Source organism: Colobus angolensis, unplaced genomic scaffold (assembly GCF_000951035.1).
Source record: "Colobus angolensis palliatus isolate OR3802 unplaced genomic scaffold, Cang.pa_1.0 Scaffold7, whole genome shotgun sequence".
In the NCBI taxonomy this organism is placed as follows: Eukaryota; Metazoa; Chordata; class Mammalia; order Primates; family Cercopithecidae; genus Colobus; species Colobus angolensis.
Window position 1 is genome coordinate 13,079,111 of NW_012120709.1, and position 23,592 is coordinate 13,102,702.

At 34.9% G+C, this 23,592-nt stretch overlaps 1 protein-coding gene across 1 annotated transcript in view; it reads right to left on the reverse strand.

Moving 5' to 3' along the window:
* Positions 1 to 1,272: 1,272 nt before the first annotated feature.
* GUCY1A2 (guanylate cyclase 1, soluble, alpha 2) overlaps positions 1,273 to 23,592 on the reverse strand; it is a gene marked incomplete at its 5' end in the record, with an annotated part of 327,669 nt that continues 305,349 nt past the window's right edge. Inside the window, 2 exons of the mRNA XM_011927025.1 lie at positions 1,273 to 1,678; positions 20,565 to 20,719. Of these exons, the coding sequence (XP_011782415.1) occupies positions 1,471 to 1,678; positions 20,565 to 20,719 (363 nt within the window). The remainder of the gene's footprint in view (positions 1,679 to 20,564; positions 20,720 to 23,592) is intronic.

A 23,592-nucleotide genomic window follows, 5' to 3' on the forward strand; every position in this document is an offset into this window, starting at 1 on the left:
AGGAAAATGACCTCTCCAAGGTTTCAAGGAAATAAATGCTTCCAGTTTATTAACCTCAATAGAAACTTAGATTTTTATATTTGATCCCAAACAGGAAAACTCTGGACACATGATGCTCCTAATTTTAGTGTGAGCCAGTAATATTTTCATGCAGCATTGATTAATGAGAACAGGTCTTCATTTGAGCAGGACATGCGATGGAATCCTATCTGTAACTATAATGATTACTAGTTCTGAAGATTATAGCTACTTCAGTATTCATGAAAGTGTTTCACTGAATTTAAAGCCATATCAATCAAACTGCAGAACATTTTTTTAAAACCTCAAAGCCATAAAATACAGAGGTTTCCTGGCTTTGTGTTGTGCAAGAAGAAACAACATTCTTGGCAAAATGTCCTGACACTTCTTTGTCACTAATGCCAGTATCCAGGAATTTGCTCTCAAGAATAGCATCCGGCTCTTAGGAGGCATCAACTGGGGAAAAGGAAGGGGGTAACTAACATGTCATTTAGTTCAGTGCTGTTTATTAGAATACAGTTTAGTGTTGCAAAAGCTACCTATATAAGTGCTAAGTTGAAAAGGGTCCAGTGTAGCAAAGCATCTCATTTTAACTGATATTTGTTAGAAGGTGGCAAAAAGACCTTTCTTTAATCTTGGTTACAGATATATCTGGTGTTTGGAAATTCCATTTCCTCTGGATTCCATGCTACATTAATTAAATCTAAAAGATATATTTACTAAGCAGACATATAATGCTTTCTTGGTATCTGAAATCCTTGGTTATATGTATTCTCAGTCCAAGCACTGATTTCTCTAAATAAGGGAAACTATGTTAGATTAATAGGTTAGTATTATATAATATACTAACAATACAGAAGCAGATTCTGAAAATCTAATAATGTTGTGTGAAATGTAGTTATCTAGAAGAGATATGTATAAAAATAGGTAATACCCCTAAAATATTTTGCCGAGTTACAATTCTTCCAGTTGGGAAGTTTACCACACTGCCATGATACATGTATGAAATGTCTGTTCAGAAAAAGAAACTTAGAAAATATTCCTCACCCACCAACTCACTAAATGTAGGAATATATAATCAAAACTGGCTCTCAAAAGTGGTACAAATATATAGGGAGAGATACTTGTATGTGTGATAAACAAGAAAACGTGGAATCCATTTATTGGTTAGTTCTGAAAGGGGACCCACACTTGTAATTAAAATATATGTAAATATATATGACCAAAAACACTCATATGAATGGACACATCTTATTTCCCTCATCCTCCGGCTTTTTATTGACAGCGGTCACCTCCACCTTTTAGTAGGATTATTGCCTAACATAATACAGAAATTTTGCTGCTTGTTCTCAACAAAGCAATGAAAGAGACACAATCTCTTTCCACCCCCGCTGTGGTGACCCATGTTCTGGGCTTGTGCTTTTTGGAGGAGTCTTTGTTCTGTAGCAGGTCTCAGAGGCTCGTCTCCCGGAGGAACATGGTGCCGATGTTGTAGGAAACCTTTTTTATTCTCGACGAAGAAAGAGAAGGCTTTGGTGGCTTTGGACCAGTCCTTACCTCCAGGAAATAGCAGATCCCAGGAATTTCCTTTGGAAAGTTGTCTGGAAGCTCTTCACGAGACCGTGGAATGAATGTGAAACTTTCTTCCCGTTTTAATAATCTAAGAAAAAAATACAGAGCACATGAATCAAGTAGGCCAGGGAAATGTAAATACGTGGACAGAAATTTTAAAGGCTCAGGAAGCCTATCTCTGACTGCTCATGGTGACACCTCTATTTCTTTGTATAGATGTGGCCTTCATCAGATTCCAAATGCTAGGAAATGTTATAACCCAGAAAAGATCCCTTCATGTAATTAAAAAAAAAACAACTCAAAGCTAAGTATAGTACTACCTGAAAATACTTGTTCAAGATTGATTTCTTTCTAAACAGCATTCCTTGAAAATATTTGTTCAAATGTTATTGTTTTCCCTACACAAAGGTCCGAGGAAACGGCATAATACAGGTTTTATTTGAAGCATGCAGGATTTACGTTCTCTGTTTTTAAAACTTGCCCAAATTCTATTGCACTCCTTTTATGTTTGGTAAACCATGTGCTTTAAATGTGTGTCCTGTATGTAAAAAACATTAATCAAGTATTTAACTTTGTAGAACAACATTTCATGACTCCCAATGTCTCTGATACCTGTTTGCTGATTTCTAGCCAAGCATGCTATCCAAACTCGATAGCATTATTGGTTAAACAGCTTGATTCTTCTCTTCCAGTCACACATAAAGACTCTTCTTCAAAACACTAACATTGGAATAAATTTTTTCTTTAAACTTGTCCAGTTTCATGTAATGTTCAGTTTGATACTTGTATCTGAAATTGTGGACCAACAATTCAATTTAACTCAACAGCTCTTTATAGACTATTTCTTATTGCCCAAGAAGAACCTCCTAGACACTTCTGTGAATATAAAGAGTAGAACACATCTAAAAAGCTCACAGTTTTGTCAACAGATACAGAAACAGAATAAAAGAGTTTTTAAAAACCCTCAATAAATGAACAAAACACAGAGTAATATAAAAGTATAGAACAGAATAGGCTAGATACCATCAGAAAAGTAGACACGAAAATTGCAGAAGTCTAGAAGAAAAAAAGTATTTGCAGTGGGAGGACCATAGAGCCTTCATGGACTAGATCTTATTTAAAGGCATGTACAGTTTCACCAAGTGGATAAGGAAAATGATGTAGCCAAAGGGTTAGACACAAGAATAATGTAAAGTTTCTAACCATATGATGACATTACCCAGTGAGGTCAGAATGAGGGTTAAGACTGGGACAGTAGGTTAGGAAAAAGTTTTAAAGCCCTAAACTAAGAGTTTGGACTTTATTTGGAAAGCACCTTGGATCCAAACCCATTATCTTTTTCTTAAAAACAACCCATCCTCCTAACACAGATTCATGTTAGCAGCAGCTCCAAGTTATGCTGTGTAGGAGGCGGGTTGGGGCAAAAGAACCAATGAGCACAAGCAGAATAAAGGATGTGTGAACATACAAGAACATTGCACAGTCAATTATGAGAATCTCTAAGGAGAAGAAAATATTCCTTCTCAAATGCTATTAATGGATAGAAAATATTACCTAAAACAACAGTTGGTAGTACTAATAATATGAGCAGTCTATATTTAATTTGAAAAACCAGAGCTATAGTATTTTGATTGTTAAAGGATACAATGGCAGTTTAAAAAAAACACAAAATGATTATATTCATTTGGTATATAAAAAACGAGGTTCCTTCTAACATTTCAAAATTCTTTCAAAAACCTTATCCCATTTTATTCACATAACATAGTTGTTTGTAAAAGCTAAAAGTACAAACTATGCATCCAACAAAGGTCTAATATGCAGCATCTATGAGAAACATAAATTTACAAGAAAAAAACACAACCCCATTAAAAAGTGAGCAGAGGACATAAACAGGCATTTCTGAAAAGAAGACATACATGAAGCCAACAAGCATATGAAAGATGCATGATCATTAGATAAATGCAAATCAAAACCACAATGAGATACCATTTAACACCAGTCAGAATGGCTATTATTAAAAAGTCAAGGGCCGGGCATGTGGCTCACGCCTGTAATCCCAGCATTTGTGGAGGCTCATGAGGTGGGTGGCTCACGAGGTCAGGAGTTCGAGACCAGCCTGGCCAACATGGTGAAACCCCAGCTCTACTAAAAATACAAATAAGCCAGGCATGTTGGAGTGCCCCTGTAAATCCCAGCTACTTAGGAGGCTGAGGCAGGAGAATCACTTGAACTGGGAGGTGGAGCTTGCAGTGAGCCGACATCATGCCACTGCTCTACAGCCTGGGTGACAGAGCGAGACTCAGTCTCAAAAAAAAAAAAAAAAAAAAGTAAAAAAATAACAGATGCTGGTGAGGTTTTGGAGAAAAAAGGAACATGTATACACAGTTGGTGGGACTGTAAATTCAGCCATTGTGGAAGACAGTGTGGAGATTCCTCAAAGACCTAAAGGCAGAAATACCATTTGATCCAGCAATCCCATTACTGGGAATATACCCAGAGGAATATAAATCATTCCTTTATAAAGACACATTCATGTGTATGTTCATTGCAGCATTATTCACAATAGCAAAGACATGGAATCAACCTAAATGTCCATCAGTGGCAGACAAGATAAAGAAAATGTGGTAAATACACACTATGGAATACTATGCAGCCATTAAAAAAGAATAAGATGTCATTTCCAGCAACATGGATGGAGCTGGAGACCATTATCATTAGCAAACTAATGCAGGAACAGAAAACCAAATACTGTATGTTCTCATTTATAAGTGGGAGCTAAATGATGAGACTACATGGACGCACACACAAGAACAACACACACTGGGGCCTTTTGGAGGGTGGAGGGTGAAGGATGGGAGGAGGGAGAGATTCAGGAAAATAACTAATGGGTAGCAGTCTTAATACCTGGGTGATAAAATAATCTGTACAACAAACCCCCATACATGCACAGGTATGTAACAAACCTGTACTGTACCCCTGAACTTAAAAGTTGAAAAATGCTAATCTCCACAAAATTTATAGAGGGTGAAAGTGAGTTCAGAGTAAGTTATACTGATTTGCTCAAGGAAACAACAAGACAGTAGTGACAATGGAACTGGAACCTAGACCTGTAAACATAGTCAAGTTTAGCCCAACAATAAATAACCAGACTAGGTAAGATAGCTCTCCATCACAAAACAACCAAACTGAGATACCATTAATGACAATAAGAATGGAAGTCATCAGTAGTGTTTACTTTCTTTTCATTTTCACAAATGTCAGTTCTCTTTACTATTGATATATAATCAGTCACTTCAGAAATAAATTGTAAAAAGCCCTATACAGTAGTGTAATTTAGCAGTGAATTCCACAACAATTTTGCTAAGCTCAAATAGAACAGTCATCATTGTGTAATATGTGGGTGTCAATGATTGATGTCAATCAATCAACAAACTTTTTAGTGGTTTCGACATTATAAATAGCCCTCTGAATGGAGGCGAGTAAGTGGGGATTCGCAGAATAAGTTAATATAACTAAAATGACAAGAAATGCTCATTGAAACAAATTAGCAATAAAATGATACAACATCTGATACAATCTAAAGGAAGAAATTTTACAGGAGAAAGGGAGAGGTGATAACTATGGACTCAAGTACAAAAGTTAAGAACCACATATAGCCATAGTTCAGTCTTTCCAGAAAGTTTCCTTAAAGCCCATAATCAACAGTTAGGACTCCAAATGAGCTACATTCCCTTCTCCCTGTCTTTTAAGTCCTCAAATGTATCTTTTACAGTTTGTTTGTCTCACCAAGATCTTTGTTTTGCTATAATTGAGATTTTCAACCCCAAACAAAAATGGGGTGACGTCCATGAAAGTACTTGTAAATGACTGAAAGAAGATGGTACCAGCTGCTTCAGATGTCAGAACTTTTAAATAATTCACTGCACGTTGGCTGGGAGGAAACTTTTCACAATGAATTGATCTCTTGACATTTTAAATAGATCTCATATACTGTGCTAGAAATTACAGAGACAACAGCTTTTATGAAATTGTATTTTCTTTTCCCAGTGAACATTTTGGTATCCATAAACTAAATACAGTTTTAAATTTCAATAATAAAAATGAGAACACATAAGGATAAATTGATTTAAGTTCCTATAATATCCAGTCTTTATTACAGCAGACTTTGTAGATAAGAACATTGAAGTGCAATGTTCAGTTGAATTCCAACAGGACAATCTTTATGACTTGCTGGGGGGTTTATGGAGGAGGTCAGGGGAATCATTTCACACAGTGTGCCTGGTGATATGAGTCATGGTGCTGAGTAAGCAATCAAATGTATACAAGGATTAGGAATTATTTAGAACCTGATCATCCCAAAGCCTCAGATCCCCTCTGAAATGCTTTATTAAGTCCAAGTCCCTGGGTTAGCCCTAAAGCTCTACCTAACAATCCATTTCTTTGGCACCTCAGGGCTGATATGGAAGCTTAGATTCTATATAAATCTAAATTAATCCCCAGCTGTAATCCCCAGCTGGTTGTTATACACTCTGGGAGTTTTGGCAACATGTTTAATAAGCATTTGGAAATCACACAAATCCTAGTTTACCTGCCTGTCACCCTTTCTCTGCTCAACAGTTTTTTCTATAAAGTGTTTTTCAAAATAAAAATCCACTGCTGCTTTGCATCAATGGATGGCTCCCAAGCATGTGCAGGAAACTTGATTCCATGGAGGTCCATGGAGCTTCTCCATCACAGCTGCAGAAACGAAGCTGGTCTCTGACTCTCTCACCTCTTGTTTGCATGCTCATTTCCCCCAGTTTTCACCATGCTCTGTGCTCTGTCCTACACCCTACCTTGGGAAAGGGTCTGACACTTACTCATACTGAAGTACAAATGATCTAAATCTAGTTCAAATTTTAACACAGGAATTAAAAAGGGTCTGTGAATTCAGCAGTCAGCTGGTCAACAGGTAATCATTAAGTGCCTTCTGTGATCTAGGCCTGAACCAATACTTTCTTACCTCTCATCATAATATGTATGGGACAAGAGAAGACTGAGAGGGAAACGAGAGAATTTTGAGTTTTGCTGAAAATGTCTTTCCATAAAGTGATTATTTTTATTTGCTAAATTGCCCCATGGAGAACCCCATGGACAGAATAAACCTTGCTGAAATGAATAGATCCAGTGCCAGTCTTTAATAGTGGCAGACTAGTATATATAGCTCTCTGATACCTGCACATTTGAAATAATTGTGTGAAATTGGAAAATCTTTTGTTTGTTTCAACAGCTGGAAAGATCTGTGTAACGTGCAGAGCTATAACAAAGCAACATTCTCAGAATGCTGTCTACCAGAGGGTAATCACAAACTTGTCTACTCACTATCCAGCTACTGCTCACCAAGGGATACTTGAAGGGCAAGGGAAGAGGCAGTAGAATCTGACGCATCTTGTAGAGGGGTAGCAAAGATACCAGGACAGTGACCTTTTAGAGTCTTTAGATGTCGGAAATATCTTTAGTTCATTCTTCTCTCAACTTGATTGGTTTAATTAGGCATTAAATTCTTGTTTAGAATTCATTTTCTCCTCAGTATTTGGCTGTTAAAAAGTAAGATATCATTCTGTTTTTCAAACCTCTGCATGTTAATTTTCTTCTAATCTTTCTTATTGTCGTCGTCATCGTCATCATCATCATCATCCTCATCATCTTTCTATCTCTGGTATTGTGAAAATTAATAATAATATGACTAAGTGCATCTTTTTTATTTGGCACAATGACAATTAGTGAATTCTTTTGAAGCTTTTGACGAAGCAAACTGTCTTTCAGTTCTAGGAATTTTTAAAAAGTTATTTAATAATTTCGTATGCCTTGTTTTATATGTTTTCTTTTTATGCATTTTGGCTTAGTCAGACATTGGACCTAGTAAATTAATCCTCTAATTTGTTTTCCTTTTTCTCAAATTATTCCCTCATTTTAAAACATTCTGTTTTCTGGAAGATTGCATCCAACATTATTTTCCAACACGTAAATAATTTTAAAATTTCAGATATTTTAATTTCCACTCTTGTGGTATGATTGTTTATGTTTCTTGTGTTCTTACTATTTTAAATTTATGAGAATATTCATCTTTTTATAGTTTTCTTTAATTCTCTCTATTGTCTCTTTTTCCTCTAGATATTCATTGACTAGATTTTGTTGTTTGTTTTTTTGTTTTGGTCTCTCTTTTTCATGTCAAGGCATTCAACAAATGACTAATGTCTGTAAATATCTTTCTATTTCAGTGTAAGTCATCACGACATGGTTAGAAGGTTTGTGTGTAGCAAAATATTGTTGAATTGTAGGTTTCCCCTGACCATTTCATTAGGGTTCCCAAATATCCATATATTTACTGTTTTTCCTTTGGTCCAGTTTGTCCAAGTACCAATATTCCAGTCATTCCTATGGTATTACACCTGGCTTCCAGCATTCTGGAAGTTGAATTTAGGAAATAACCTGAGAATCACACTGTTATGAATGTAGACTTTTATTTAATCCTCCCGTAGTTACCTTCCTGAATTTAGAATTCCTCTGGTTCAATGTCTCAGGAGAACAAACCTCTTATATTCTTCTAGAGTTAGCTGTGCCCCCAAATTTGTCCTCCCTTTATTTATTAGTAATAAAGTTCTACAAAAGTACATGGCTACCTAGCTTGAAACTACATTTCCCAATTTCGCTAGCTACTACGGTTCTGAGTAATTATTAGTTTCCTAAAATAAGATTGACCTGACAAAGTTTTGAATGGCAGAAGTGAAGTAGATTCCATTTCCCTTGGCAACTGACCATTAACAGTGACTACTGATGTTGGAGTTTTGCAGAAGCAGGCTCCAGTTTCTAGCTTCCTAAGTGTCAAGAAAATGGCCCAGTACTGGTGACATGTTAGTGTAACATCTAACTTCATGATCACAGGAATGCATATTTAGGCATCCATTTTTTAGTTTCCTGATGTACAAAGGCTAGTATGACTGTGGCCATGGCTCCTGACCTAGACTATTCCAGTTCCCAAGGTGAGCACAGGGGTAGGAGCTTGTGTACCTGGCCAGTTCTATATTTTATGGGTATCATTTCAAGATATCCCGCTTAGAACCTGATTTTTACCTCTTCTCATGATTCTGTAAGCACATTGTTCTCTGTATATCTTCCTACTTAAAATACCCTAGAGTGTTTTCTACCCTTGTACTTTTTCTGGAGTCTATTTTGGTCATATTTTGGATCTTTTAGACTATCCTTCTAATTAGGTTCTGTGTGTGTATGCGCGCATATGCATGTGTGCATGTAAACAGGCTGATATTTAGATTCAGAGTGAATATACTTGCTTCATACCCACTCCTTCTTCTGTAGGAGCTGAGACTTCAGCTTTCTTTTAGACATTAAGCCAAATATCACTCAGGCATACACTTTCCACCTTCCTCTTCCATTTCTAAATCCTCTTCCAGTCTTTGTGTGTTTGTATGTGTATATGTCATTTTGTTCCAACATAATGGAAGAGAGGAAGGTGGAAAGTGTATACCTGAGTGGTATCTGGAAGTCATTTTGTTGTTGTTTCAAAAAAGATTAATTATTAACTTCAGAAAAGGATAATGATAAAGTCAGGGGCTCGATTTGCTTAATTAGAAATTTCTCTTGTTACAAATTATTCACCTGAACATCTTTTTTTGCTAAGGAATGCATTTGGATTTTTTGGGGTGTAGAACGATGACAGTTCTGAAAATGAAAATAAAAAACATCGAGACACATTATGTTTTCCTATTTATCTTCTTCTTTCTACTTGAATGGAAGAAAAGAAGGAACTCTGTCCTGTATTTCTGCTTTGTGCTTCCCTGCTCCAAGATCTGATGCAGTCTGAAGATAGGTCCAATGAAACTAGTTATTGAGTCAGCTAGACAGCCTGAAATCCCTTGAAATGCAATGATTCATTCTCTGGAAATACACCTTTCCAAATAAGGAAAGTAAGAATCTAGCTCACAATGAAATAAAACAGAAAAAGGATCCCACCAAATGTTTATGCATTTTAAGGTTGCAAACATTTTTACTTGCAGATGTTGAAGTAATTTTATAATTTGAGGCAATTTGTGGGATCTAAAATTCAGGCTAATAAGTTCTCCAAAAGGGATAGTCTTCCTGTATGTCCTCTGGAAATGATAAGGCAGAGAGTCTCAGAGGCACTTCAGTGACACCCCTGCACATTTTTTCTGCAATCCACTCTGGAGTAAGTACTGATGGCAAAGTGTGCTTAACTATAGGTTTCACACTCTGCATATCTGGTACCTGCTAGAGAGTGTACATCTTCTGGGATGTTCCTATTTGAGTGGCAAAACTAATGCCCTTTACATTCTTAAATTTTAGGATGCTAAAGATCATTCTACCACATTGACTTCTCTGGACCCTGTCAATTTTGACCTTTAACAGCCTAAAAACTCCATTTCTAGTAAATGTCAAGGAATTTAAAATTTAAAACATTCATGCAAAAGTTTAATATGTCCATAGACAGAACTTTAAAAAGAGATGATAAGTGAGAGGTTAGAAAAGATAACTGTAACCAGTTCTTGTAAGTTAAATAATCTCCTCAACATTTTTCTCTTCTTTGACCACAAGTCTTTATTAAAAACGAGTTCATCATTGTGCTGGTCTTTCTGTATAAAAGATAAAGAAGTGGAAAGAAGAAAATATGCATAATTATTTTAAAAAATAAATATTAGTTTATTTCATTACTTCAAAATTAGTACCAAATTAGATTCCTAGACTTAAGAATTCTATGTCCTCTATTTTCTGTATTAGTCAACCAATTAGAAATAGAGTTAGCCTAAATGTATTCTAAGGAGATCATGCAGAATTGTAATAACCTCAGCCCCCAAGAAGGCAAATCAACCTAGGAAAATATTTGGAGGCTAAAAAAAAGGGCATACTTTTTTCCTTTAAGAGTTCAGCCTAGCCAGGCCCGGTGGCTCAAGCCTGTAATCCCAGCACTTTGGGAGGCCGAGACGGGCGGATCACGAGGTCAGGAGATCGAGACCATCCTGGCTAACACGGTGAAACCCCGTCTCTACTAAAAAATACAAAAAACTAGCCGGGCGAGATGGTGGGCGCCTGTAGTCCCAGCTACTCGGGAGGCTGAGGCAGGAGAATGGCGTGAACCCGGGAGGCGGAGCTTGCAGTGAGCTGAGATCCGGCCACTGCACTCCAGCCTGGGCAACAGAGCGAGACTCCATCTCAAAAAAAAAAAAAAAAAAGAGTTCAGCCGACTTCTTATATGAACAATGTTTTACAGAAAATATTCCTTGCATATTCCACTAAAATTATGCTTCTCAGAAATGCTTATTTTTGTAGAGAGAAATGATGAGAGAGAAGAGGTATAGGTAGGCTCAGTAAATCTGATCTCTTACGTTTGAGAGTTTTTCTTTCCCCCATACAGGTTAGACAGAGACAAATTAGTTGATGGCATTAGTTAAGTCACTTAAATTCTCTGGTTTCTTAATTTCCTTGTGGAAAAAGAAAGATTTTACTCTAATTTATTTCAAAGATTAGTTACAGCTCTAACATTTAGTGAAGCTTGAGAATTTATATAGTATTCAGTTTATAGAGGATCATACAAAGCAGCATGATCAAACATGTTAGTTTTAGAGTTGCAAATCTGAAAAATTTTCAAGTAAGATCTTCAGAGGAAACACTGTCGTGTTGGCCAATATCACAAAAACTGATTAGAAAGCAATTTTGATTTAGTAATAGGTGACTAATGCATGAGAATCTTTGCACTTTAATAAGAGCCACAGAAAGGATTCTTAACATAGCATTTAGAGCAATCAGATTTTTCCTGATGCACAGTGTTACGTACAAAACAACAGTGGACAGAACTGACTGCTAAAAGATTAAGGACCAATTAAGACTGGTTTCAATTCTCGAGTTTAAAAATGAATACTCCAAACATACTGTATTTTAATAAATATTAAAATGTATTTAAATAATACAATTCATGATCAGTTTTTTGGAAGGCAGACTGCCTTGTTTTGAGGGGATTTGAAACAGACATATTTCCTTAATATAACATACAAACAAACAATATAATATAAAAATTTGCCATTTCCTTCAAAGAACAATGTACACACAATTGGAAAAAAGGAGAAATTTAAAACGATATAGAGGCTTGATTACATGCTAAACCTAAAAGTAAGAACTTTAAAGTTAAAAATATATTCATAAGGCATTAATTCTGAAAATGAATAAATATGGCTTTCCAATTTCAAGGCACAGTATTAACCATGCAATATATAGAATGGCTATGTGTTTTTGCCCAGTCAGCCCTGTCAATTATTTCTGTAAAGTTTTTTCATGTCTTCTATACCTCTATTCCCACGATCATGGCCTTAGTTCATGACTGTACCTTTGGCCTGGAACAGTGCTGTTACCTCTTATCTTATGGTCATTTCACCTCTAGGTTTTCCCTACTCCACTCCCTGTGGAAGCTTTTCTTTGATCATGTTGTTTCCAGGCTCAAAAACATTCAGTGGGTCTCTAATAGTATATAAGATCCTCTGTTATGTAAGTTGAAAAATAAATTCTCAGCTTTCAGCTTTCACTGAATGTTAGATCTTTTTTAATTTTTTTATTTTTATTTTTATTTTTTTAGAGACAGGGTCTCTCTCTTGTTGAAACTGGAGTGCAGTGGTGTGATCATGGCTCATAGCAGCCTCCATCTCCTAGGCTTACATGATCCCCCTGCCTCAGCATCTTGAGCAACTGGGACTTTAGGCACATGCACCATATCTGGGTAATTTTTTTTTTTTTTTTTTAATTTTAGTAGAGACAGGGTCTCACTGTGTTGCCCAGACTGGTCTCAAACTCCTGAACTCAAGTGATCCTCTCCCCTTGGCCTCCCAAAATGCTAGGATTGCAGGCATGAGCCACTGTGCCTGGTCTGGATGTCAGAACTATAATAATTTTTTTAAATAAGCATTTTTTGGAATAATGTTAGATTTATAGAAGAATTGCAAAGATATATAGTATAGTTCTGCAAGAAGTGAGTTCTCTTATAGTCTTTACTCAATGTCATCTAATGTTAACATTCCACTTAACCTGGGTACATTTGTCAAAACTAAGAAATTAACAATGGTATATAACTACTAAGCAAATTGTGGACTTTATTCAGATTTCACTGATTTCCTATTAATGCTACTTTTTCTGTTCCAGGATTTAGTATAAAATATTTTTAGAATTATCTAGACCTAACCTAGTTTATAATTTATAAGTAAATGAAAGATGAGATCATTTATGTGGCTTATCCAGGGTCATAAACTAATTAGTGGCAGAACAGGAATATGAAATTCACATTCTTTCATTTGGTCATTTATTTAATCTGTCAGTAGTGGTTCTTAATATTTTCTGAATCATGGTCCACTTTGAAATCTGATGAGAATATTAAAAAAAAAAACTCTCTCCAGAAACAAGCACATGTGAGTATGCATAGAAAATGCTGCATAAACACAATAATCATAAGGCTTAATTAAATGTAAGAGCAAAACCCCCCAAAACCTCAACAGTAATACTTTTATCTATGTTCCATCTTGGATTTTAAGTCAGATATTACTTGAATTGTTTCTACAGCCAAACATGTTTAACACTTACTTTTCTAAAGAACTTGGCCTTTTTAGCTAAACTGTGGATATGTAAAAGAAACTTCAGAAAGGATTATTAAACCTGTGTTAATTACAAAATAAATATTGACCTCCAGGCCACTAGAAATGGTGCCATTTTTAATGGAGAAAGGGAAAGGAGTGACTTTTTCTTTTGCTTTAAATCATGCTTAATTATCTTAGTAACTAATTTTCACTTCATAGTATTTTAGATAATGCATAAAATTTACTTAAGCTTGGCATTATTTGTAAATGTTATTTATGACCAATGAAACAGTATTTACACTTCAAGGACTTTTTTTTGTGTGTAAAATTAACAGATGTCTCCCATATAAATAGGAATTATCAATATGAATACCAGATTAATGCCTTTAAATTCTGAATCCTAGAACTAGGTAATTAACTTTTTAGCATTGCCATCATGAGAAGAGAGAACCACCAAGCTTTCCCTTTATACTAGTTAGGAATGGGACCTAAAGAAAAACAGCAAAACTTTACTTCTAGATTTAATCTTATGCCTAAATTATACAAGCCAAACCTATGCCAAATAATAAACTAAATCATAAAGAAAAATATGTCTAAATTGCCAGGCTACAGGAAAACTACTAGATAAGAATTTCTTGAAGTTTCTTTGGATCTTTCCCCACATTAAGCATCCATAGGAAGAAGAGTAAATATTTATAACATAGTATGTCACCCTTGTATAATAATTATATTGACAAAGGAACAGAAGCAGAGTTTCTAGCTAGTGTTTTTGACTAGTATTACCGATTATTAAACTATATCCAAGGTACAGTTTGATGAAATAAAACTATAACCAAGGAATGTCATCATTCTTCAATTATTCCATTCATCTTTCTCTGAATTTACCAGAAAGACGCATTCCTCCAAATTGTTTATAAAGTAAATTCCTAAAAGCAAGCCTATATTCCCAGTAAATTATTATATGCGTTCGATAAATGCTTACACAAAATGTTTTTTAGCCTCACAGAGGCAACAGACAATGTTCTTTGTCACTCGGAAGCTTCCACTTGCCACAAGTTTGTCCCATCTACTCATGTTCATTTCAGATCTAGGGATACTGATCTAGTTAGAAATACAGACACTCCAAATAACCATTTTAGAAAGAATATCCTTCCTTTTTATTATCCTGAGTATAAAAACTCCAGAATAGCAAAAGTTCAACCTGAGGGCATTATATCTACAAAGAGAAAATGAATCTCCTTTGCTCTAATTCCACTTTGCTCCCCACTGCTCTCTTCACCATTTTCTTGCAGAAGAAATCCTCTAATTGAGGCCAGTAATATTCAGAAATTAATGGGGTTTTTTTAAAAATAAAATTTGTGCTCATAAAAATAGAGAGTGGAATTGTGGGTATTAAAGGCTAGGGAAGGGTAAGAGGGGAGGAGACTATGTAGAGAGGTTAACAGATACAAAATTTCAGCTAGATAGGAGGAATAAATTCTGGTGTTCTGCAGAACTTGGGGGGAATAGGGTTAATGATAATTCATTGTGTACTTTCAGAAAGCTAGAAGAGCAGAGTTTGAATGTTCCTCACACAAAGAAATGATAAATATTTGAGGTGATAGATATGCTAATTATCCTGACTTGATCATTATGCATTGTAAACACTTATCAAAATGTTACTCTGTATCCTATAAACATGTACTATAATATGTCAACTAAAATTTTTTAAAAGTAATTATTGTTTTTTTACATGTTATTTCAAGTAGTTATCAACCCAGTGGGACAGCTTGGTCACGGGTAAGATCTCAGGCTTTGGAGTAGGGCACCGTTGGGTTTGAATTATGACTCCCGCACTTATTTAGCTCAATGTTCTTAGTGACTTATTTAACCTAAGTTTCAGATTTTCCCATCTGAAAAACAAAGATAATCACGATTCAGAACTCACACTCTTGCTGTAATGATTAAATGATAATATAAATAAATTATAAGTAATCCAATAAATGTTTGCTGTCACTATAATGAAATAGTGGAGCTAAAAGATGCATGAGAGCTCATCTAGGTCATCAAATAGCTTAACCAATATTAGATGCAGTTCTCTTAATACCTAGGGTAGGAATTATGCACTATATTAAACTCTTACACAAAAATGTGGTCTGTGCAATTTTAAACTTGGTGCTAGAGGTCTAAAGATAAATATAAGTTCTTGAGTTTTGTAAGAGATGATATGTGGGTATCTATGTCTGAGGGCAGGTTATGCAGTGAGAGGACTGTAGTCATCTTTACAAAAATTACTTATTTCTCAGGATAGCTTCTTAGTCTTCTGAGGCAAGGGCTCTACTGCTTCTTAAATATAGAAATATAACTCAGTCCTGTACTAGATTCCTGTCTTCAGGAATCTATATCTTAAGTCCCAGTAAAAATCCTTTACAAGCCAGAGGTCTCATTTGTGAAAGTTCTTTTTCCTCCCCAGATTTTGCTTACATAATTTATACATTGTTGTTTTTTTAAAGTCCTCAAAGAGAGGTATGTAGAAGTAAGATTGGGGCTATATTTCCAGGCAGGTTTTAGCATTTAAATTTTCCCTTGTTGTAGGAAGAATAATCCCCACCTCCCAAGATGTCCATATCCCAATCCCTGAAAAATGTGAATATATTAGGTCTCATGGTGTGATGGTTAATATTGAGTGTCAACTTGATTGAATTGAAGGATGCAAAGTATTGCTCTTGGATGTGTCTGTGAGAGTGTTGCCAAAGGAGATTAACATTTGAGTCAGTGGACTGGGAAAGGCAGACCCACCCTCAAGCTGGGTGGACACAATCTAATCTATTCCAGCACAGCCAGAATAAAAACAGGCAGAAGAACATGGAGAGATTAGACTAGTTTAGTCTTCTGGCCTACATCTTTCTCTCATGCTGGATGCTTCCTGCCCTTGAACATTGGACTCCAAGTTCTTTGGCTTTGGGACTCAGACTGTCTCCTTGCTGTTCAGCTTACAGATGCCCTATTGTGGGACTTCACCTTGTGATCCTGTGAGTCAATACTTCTTAATAAACTCCCCTTTATACATACATCTATCCTATTAGTTCTGTCCCTCTAGAGAACCCTGACTAATACACACGGCAATGATCAATTAAGGGTGCAGATGGAATTAAGATTGCTAATCAGATGACATTAAAATAGAGAAATTACCATGGATTATCCAGTGGGTCTGACATAATCACAAGAGTCCTTAAAAGTAGAAGAGGGAGCAAGAGTCAGGAAAAGATAGGTGATGATGGAAGCAGAATTAGAAAGATGAGCTATTACTGGCTGTGATAATGGAAGAAGGAGGTTCTGAACAGAGGGATGAGAGTGGCCTCAAAGCTGGAAAAGGCAAGAAAGCATGTTATCGCCTAGAACTTTCAGCAAAGAATGAAGGTCTCATGACGCTGACACTGATTTTAGCTAAGTGAGACCTGTGTCAGACTTGTGCCCTACAGAACTATAAAATAATGTTTGTGTTGTTGAAGCCAACAGTAAGTAATTTAGTAAGCGATCACATATATATGATTACTTGCTAATTAATTACACACTATACGATTACATACTTACATATATATGATTACTTACTAAGTAATGATTACTTAGTAATCATATATATATAGATATACATATATGATTCCTACATTTAAGCAGAGGTACATAATTCAGTTAATCATGTGATTATGTTATATGCACTGTTTAAAAATATGCACTATTTAAAGTGCATATATTAATAGTGCATATATTATATGCGCTATTTAAAATCCATATCCCATAAAAAACTTATCCCATCATTGGGATGATGGGAACAAAAATGTGTGTAAACATATTTATTGAAGAAAAATGAAAATGTCTAATTTGGAAAACTTAAAACTCAATAAAAATTTCTTTTTTGTAATGTCAGGTAAATAATGTTCATAGGAACAAACTTTGTGATAATTAAAAAATAGAAAATATACCTAAGTGTTCATCAGCAGAGGAATATATGTATGAAATATTAAAATATGGTGGAGTCATACCATATATGACTGGAATGTCATACAGCAATTAAAATGATGAGCTAGAGTGGTCCGTGATTTAGACAGTCATCAGTAAGGGACTTTTGTTAATAAAAACACATAGGAATAAACTGATTACTATCTCAGCTCCTAGTTACAGCTCAAAATGCACCTTTGACCAAATTATCAAACCCATTCTTTCTTTGGAATTTCCAAAGAAAGATGTTCCAACATGGATAGATCTTAAAAGTATTAAATTGTGTTTAAAAGAAACCAAAGTTGGTGAAACAGTTGTACAGTAAAATACCATTTATGAAAATTAAAACATGTAAAATAAAATTATACTGTTCATGGATACATATGTAGAAAATATATAAAACATGGGACTGGGGCAGGGCGCAGTGGCTCAGGGCTGTAATCCCAGCACTTTGGGAGGCCAAGGCAGGCAGATCATGAGGTCAGAAGATGGAGACCTGGCTAAAAAGGTGAAACCCCGTCTCTACTAAAAATACAAAAAATTAGCCAGGCGTGGTGGCACGTGCCTGTAGTCCCAGCTACTCGGGAGGTTAAAGCAGGAGGATCGCTTGAACCCCGGGGGCGGGGGTTGCAGTGAGCGGAGATTGTGCCACTGAACTCCATCCTGGGAGACAGTGCGAGACTCGTCTCAAAAAAAAAAAAAAAAAAAGAAAAAACAAAACAAAACACGGGACTTTGAAACACACCAAATATTAGGCTGTCACAATGAAAGATTCAGAAAATTTCAAAGAAAATGTTTTGTTCATTTTTATTAAAAAATATCTGAAGCAAAATATAAAGTCTTTAACTGTGGTAGGATCATGGATATTATATTATCTTTTCAGTACTCCACAATACTTATAAAAATATTTTTAAAATTATTTGAATATTTCAGACAAAATGCATTTGGAATGAATCATTCAAAAAATGATTTCAAGTTATCATAATATCAAAACAGCCCACTTCCAAAGTTTATAATCATATAGTTTTACTAAAAATAAACAGGATAAAAACCTCTCTGAAGATTTCAAGACAGATAATGTTGGACATTCTATAGAATGTAATTCAGGGATAAAATAGAAGATTTCAAACTCTCATGAGCTTAATACTGGGTTTTACTTCATAAATTATATTTATTCTAAGAATCTACCCACCTGTCAGCTCAATGTGTCTATCTATGGCTCTGTTTGATTTTAGGGAGCCTGGGGGTGAAGGTGCAGAACAATAACACAACAGTAAGCTTCAGTGTATGCAGTAGTTGAAATGATGTCATTCCTCAGACCTTGTTAATCACTAAGGATCATCATGAACTAACTGTGAAAAAGACTACAAAAACTCTGAGTCACCACCAAAATGCACAGACTTGTGTGGCTGGCAGAGGTTTTTCTATCCATCACTATGTAAACAAGGCCAGCTACTGTTAATGATGTCTACGCTCAGGGCATGAACTCCTCACACAGGTTGGGCCTATTCTTTTACACATCTTTTTTTTTTTTTTTTTAAGTGAAGCTGTCACAGAGATATAAATCTACACTAAGTTACACAAACATGGAAAATAAGTGTCAGTACCATGATGGGAATAAATGGAACCACGTAATAGGATATGAGTGAGGTAGCTGATCTTCAGTAGCTTTTTTTCATCATATAAAGCAGAATGTATCAGACTCACTGATCTCTACTAGAGAATTTGACAAAATTCAATTTGATATGGTAATTATTGTCAGATCATCTGTAATATGCCCAGAATTGTGCTGGGAAAATTGGGAGAAGTTTAAAAGATGCAAATCCTCTTATAAACATCCTGAAAATAGCAGATAGTTCTCAGATAAGTAATGATTAGATAGAATCCTGTAACTTTGTCCAGAAGTTGTTTGTGAGGCCCTCAAAATGTCTTGGGCTCCTTAAAATTAGTAAGAGATGTGTCTTTATTCAAAAACAACAAAATCAAGGTATTCACGAATTTAATGAGCTTAGCAAGAGCTTTAAATGTATTTTTAAATGTGAACTTTCTCTTGATTTTATATTTGTAATTTCAGTTTTCTTTCTCATCTATTTTGCAGAATCAGGAAGTATTTGCTTTTCATCTAAAAACTTTAAATTCCCTCTCTGAAATTTCTGATACCAAATTACCCTCTAATTTGGTGTCAAAAGTTTGAAAATATCACTATTTTATTTATTATTATATTGAACTTTTATTATCTTTATATTCAAAATTTCTGCTTGAGTTTTTTGTAACCATGTCAATAAAAAAAAATCAATGGCCACTATTCCTACTTTACATTTTTTTCAGTATGATTCACAGTTACCTAAAACATGAAATTAATTAAGTAGCTGTACAGTAATGCCCAGAATAAAGCCAAAGTGTGATAAAGTAAGATATTTTCATGCTTTTCTTTGCTGTTAATTTTGAAGATGTCCATCTTATCAATGTATTTATTCATTAATTTTATAAATATTTATGGAGTGCTTATTATGTGCTAGACATTTCTGTAAGTTTGGGGATATAATGATGACCCAAACCAGACACAGTCACTGCCCATATATAGGGCTTAATATCTAATAGGGGAGATTTCTACCAGACACAAACTAAGAATGAATTCAGGAGGCAAAAATGTGTAGTGTTGTCAAAGATTACCTTTAAGATGAAAAGAATTTAATGTTTTACTCTGTACCTGGTACAGCAGAGCATTCAAAATCCGAAAGTCCAAAATGCTCCAAAATCTGAAACATTTTGAGAACCAACATGACACTCAAAGGAAATGCTCTTTGGAACATACTGGATTTCAGATTTTCAGATTTGAGATGCTCATCAAGTAATATAATGCACAAATATGCCAAAACTCAAAAAATTTCAAACTGTAAAACACTTGTGGTCCCAAGCATTTTGAGTAAGGGATAATTTATATATATAAAATATATGTATAAAGAGTCCTTATTTATTCAAAAAAATAAAAACAGTCCAACCACCATTTCTATCGTATTTCTTTCATTTTTATAAACAGTTTGAAAATATTGAGATTTCTATTATAATGCAGATCCTTAAGAACATTTGCTTTCCTGTATTTTAAACAGGTATACTTAAGAAGGACAGAGACTGTGGGAAATGTGACAAACCTATTTTACCTCTTAGTCATGTCAGATATTTCATGCACTCTCAAAGCGCGCAAATAAAAGTTTGTGTCACAATTACTATCTTTCGGGTTTGGGTGGTTCTACTCATAATATCTTGGAGAATGACAGGATCAAGAGAAAGAACACGGTCTCATAAATGACAGACTAGCAGGCCAAAACAGAGCCAAAGACAGGAAGGAGGAGGCCAGGGAACACTTACTGGTAAGTGGTTGGGCTGACATTGATGCGCCGAGGGTGACTTCCCGACTCGAATTTGCTTGCCAGCGTGACATTGTTTCCAAACAGGCAATAACGTGGCATTCGCACCCCAACAACTCCAGCCAGCACGGAGCCCGAGTGAATTCCTATCCTCATCTAAAAAAGAATGAAAGAGTAAAAGGAACTCATTTGTTTCCATTTGGTATGCAATTATTTTAATGAAAGGCACTGCTAGTTAATAAATTAAACTATGAGTTCCTCCAAGATAGGAACTGAGTCCTGGTCATTTTTGTGAGCCTGATAGCTGGATCATTAGAGTGCTCAAAGAACATAAATGCTATGAAGTACACAAATGAATGGCTTAAGTATATGAAAAAATTTATGTTTAATTTGCTACATAAATCTGATTAAGTTACAGGTTAAATCAGATTTCATCTGTATATAATATGGTCTAACTTGAAGAGTGTATTTTTCTCCACTTTCTCCCTCCAGTTATTCTTAATTAAAACCTTATTTGTTTCTTTCATAGCATTAAACATAATTGTAAATTAAAAATTTATATTTCTGTTTATGTCGTTTAAATGTTGGATTTTCCCATTAGAGAAAGATATATATATAATTATATGTATTATATACATGTATATAATACATATATTTCTTTACTGCTGAATATTCAACATTTAGTATAGTACCTAGAGCAAAGCAGGTATTCAACATTAAGTGATAAATGTCAAAAAAATTGGCTGAATTCCCCAACGTATTATTAAAATGGAGTTAAAATAGAGAATTCAATCCTTGAGACAGTCAATAGGCATTGATTAAAAATTCTGAAAAGTAAATTAAATGCTGTAAATTTACTCTCTGATTAATCTGTCTGGTCCATGTCTTGAAAAGGCCCTCAATGTACAGTTGATATATAATTAAACACGATCACAGTAATGGAGTTATATTGACACAGTCTACACCAAAATAGCTGAAGCTAATGGATAACAAGTGGGAGATGATATCCTTAGTTCTAGGGGAATGTAGAATGTTCCTTGGAGGGAGGAAACCTGACCCCTAGATGCCTACCAAGTAGCCGAACTATCACCCCTTCACCACCAGGCTCTCTTTGCCACTCTGGTTGTAAGGATAAAAGTCAGTCTGAGAACAACCCTTGTCGTGGGGCTGGAGACTTCTGCATATATCAACTCATCAAAAGATAGGTTGAAACTAATGTGACCTAGCTGCATCCCCTGATAACCTTTTCACCTACTTTTAAAAAACTGACTCTAAAATTTATTTGGAAATTTAGTATAGATATATCTGAGATATATCTGAGAAAGATGACAAGTTAGAGTATTTGCCCTACTAGATATCGAATCTTAGTATAAACATATCTAATTAGTGCGCAGATAACATCATATAAACAAACAGACTAACGGAACATTTAATCCAGAAAGGCTGCCATGCATATGTAGGTGCTAGATTTATAGAAGAGTTGGCATTTCAGATAGGTGAGAAAAAGATGTCCTTTTTATTAGAATACTCTGGATCAACTTTGTTTAATGTGGAAAAAAAATTGCAAATAAATTAAAGATCTTGATGCAACAGACATAACTTCACAGCTTTAAAAATAATTATATTAAGAAACAACTAGCAGTATCAGTAAAACTGCGAAATATAGATACTTTAAAAATAGAGACTTTTATTTGTCTCTTAATAATAGTTCCTAGATGGGTCATCCAGATTGCCAGGCTGCTCTGTTCCCCTCAGTAATTCAAGGACCTGGTCCTTTTCATTGGTCCTTCTCCATGTCTTGGTGCATATCCAGGGCACCCTCATGTTCCAACTCACGGGATGTGGAAAGATAATTAATTTATCATTTAAAGTGATCTTCATTTCTTTGTGTAGATTTGTATCTGGCATCATTTTTCTCCTTCCTACAGGATTTCATAAATATTTCTTATACTGTAGGCTCACTGCTAATAAATTCCCTCTACTTTTTTATGTTTAAAAGTCTTAATTTTGTCTTCATATGTGAAAGATACATTCACTGCAAATAGAATTCTGGGTTTAAAAAGCTTTTTAACCCCAGTAGTTTAAAGAGGCTGTTCCACTGGCTCCCCTCTTGCATCATTTTGGATATAAAATCTGCTATCATCTTTATCTTAATTCTCCTATATATAACATATATTTTACTTCTGGTTGCTTTGAAATTTTTATTTTGTCATCCATTTTAGGTAATTTAGTTATGATTTCCCTTGATTTTTTTTTTTCTTGTGTTTTGGGTTTGTTGAGCTCTTGGATCTGTGGGTTTATGGCTTTTATCAAATTTGGAAATTTTCTATTTCTTTGAATATTTTGTTCAGTTCACCTCTCCCTCACAGAGATTCTAATTACACATATGTTAGGAACTTGAATTATTTCCAAAGTCCACTGATGATCTACTCATTTAAAATAATTTTCTCCATTTATTTGGGATAATTTCTATTGCTGTGTCTTTAAATTTATAATATTTTCTTTTGCATTGTCTAATTTGTTGTTAATCACATTCAACATATTTTTCATCTCAGACATTGTCATTTTCCTCTATAGAAGTTCAATTTGGAATTTTAAAAAATCTTCCAGGTATCAATTTAGCTTTTGAAAATATGGAATACAGTTAAAAATCACTGTTTTAATGCCCTTGTCTGCTAATTCTAACATCTGTTTCAACTCTGTACCTATCCATTTGGATTAATTTTTCTCTTCATTATGAGTCCCATGTCTCAGATTTTCTTTATGTCTAGTAATTTTGGATTGGAAGCCAGATATCATAAATGTGACTTCTTGAGTGTTGGATATTTTTATAATCTCATAAATATTATTGAGCTTTGTTCTGGGATGCAGTTAAATGACTTGGAAACACTTTGTTCCTTTCAAGTCTTGCTTTTAAGATTTGTTAGGCAAGACTGGAGCAGTGTTTCATGAAGGGCTAATTATCCTCCCTTACTAACACAAGAACCTTGAGTACTCTCCCCAGTGTCCTTGATTTATGAGGTTTTCCA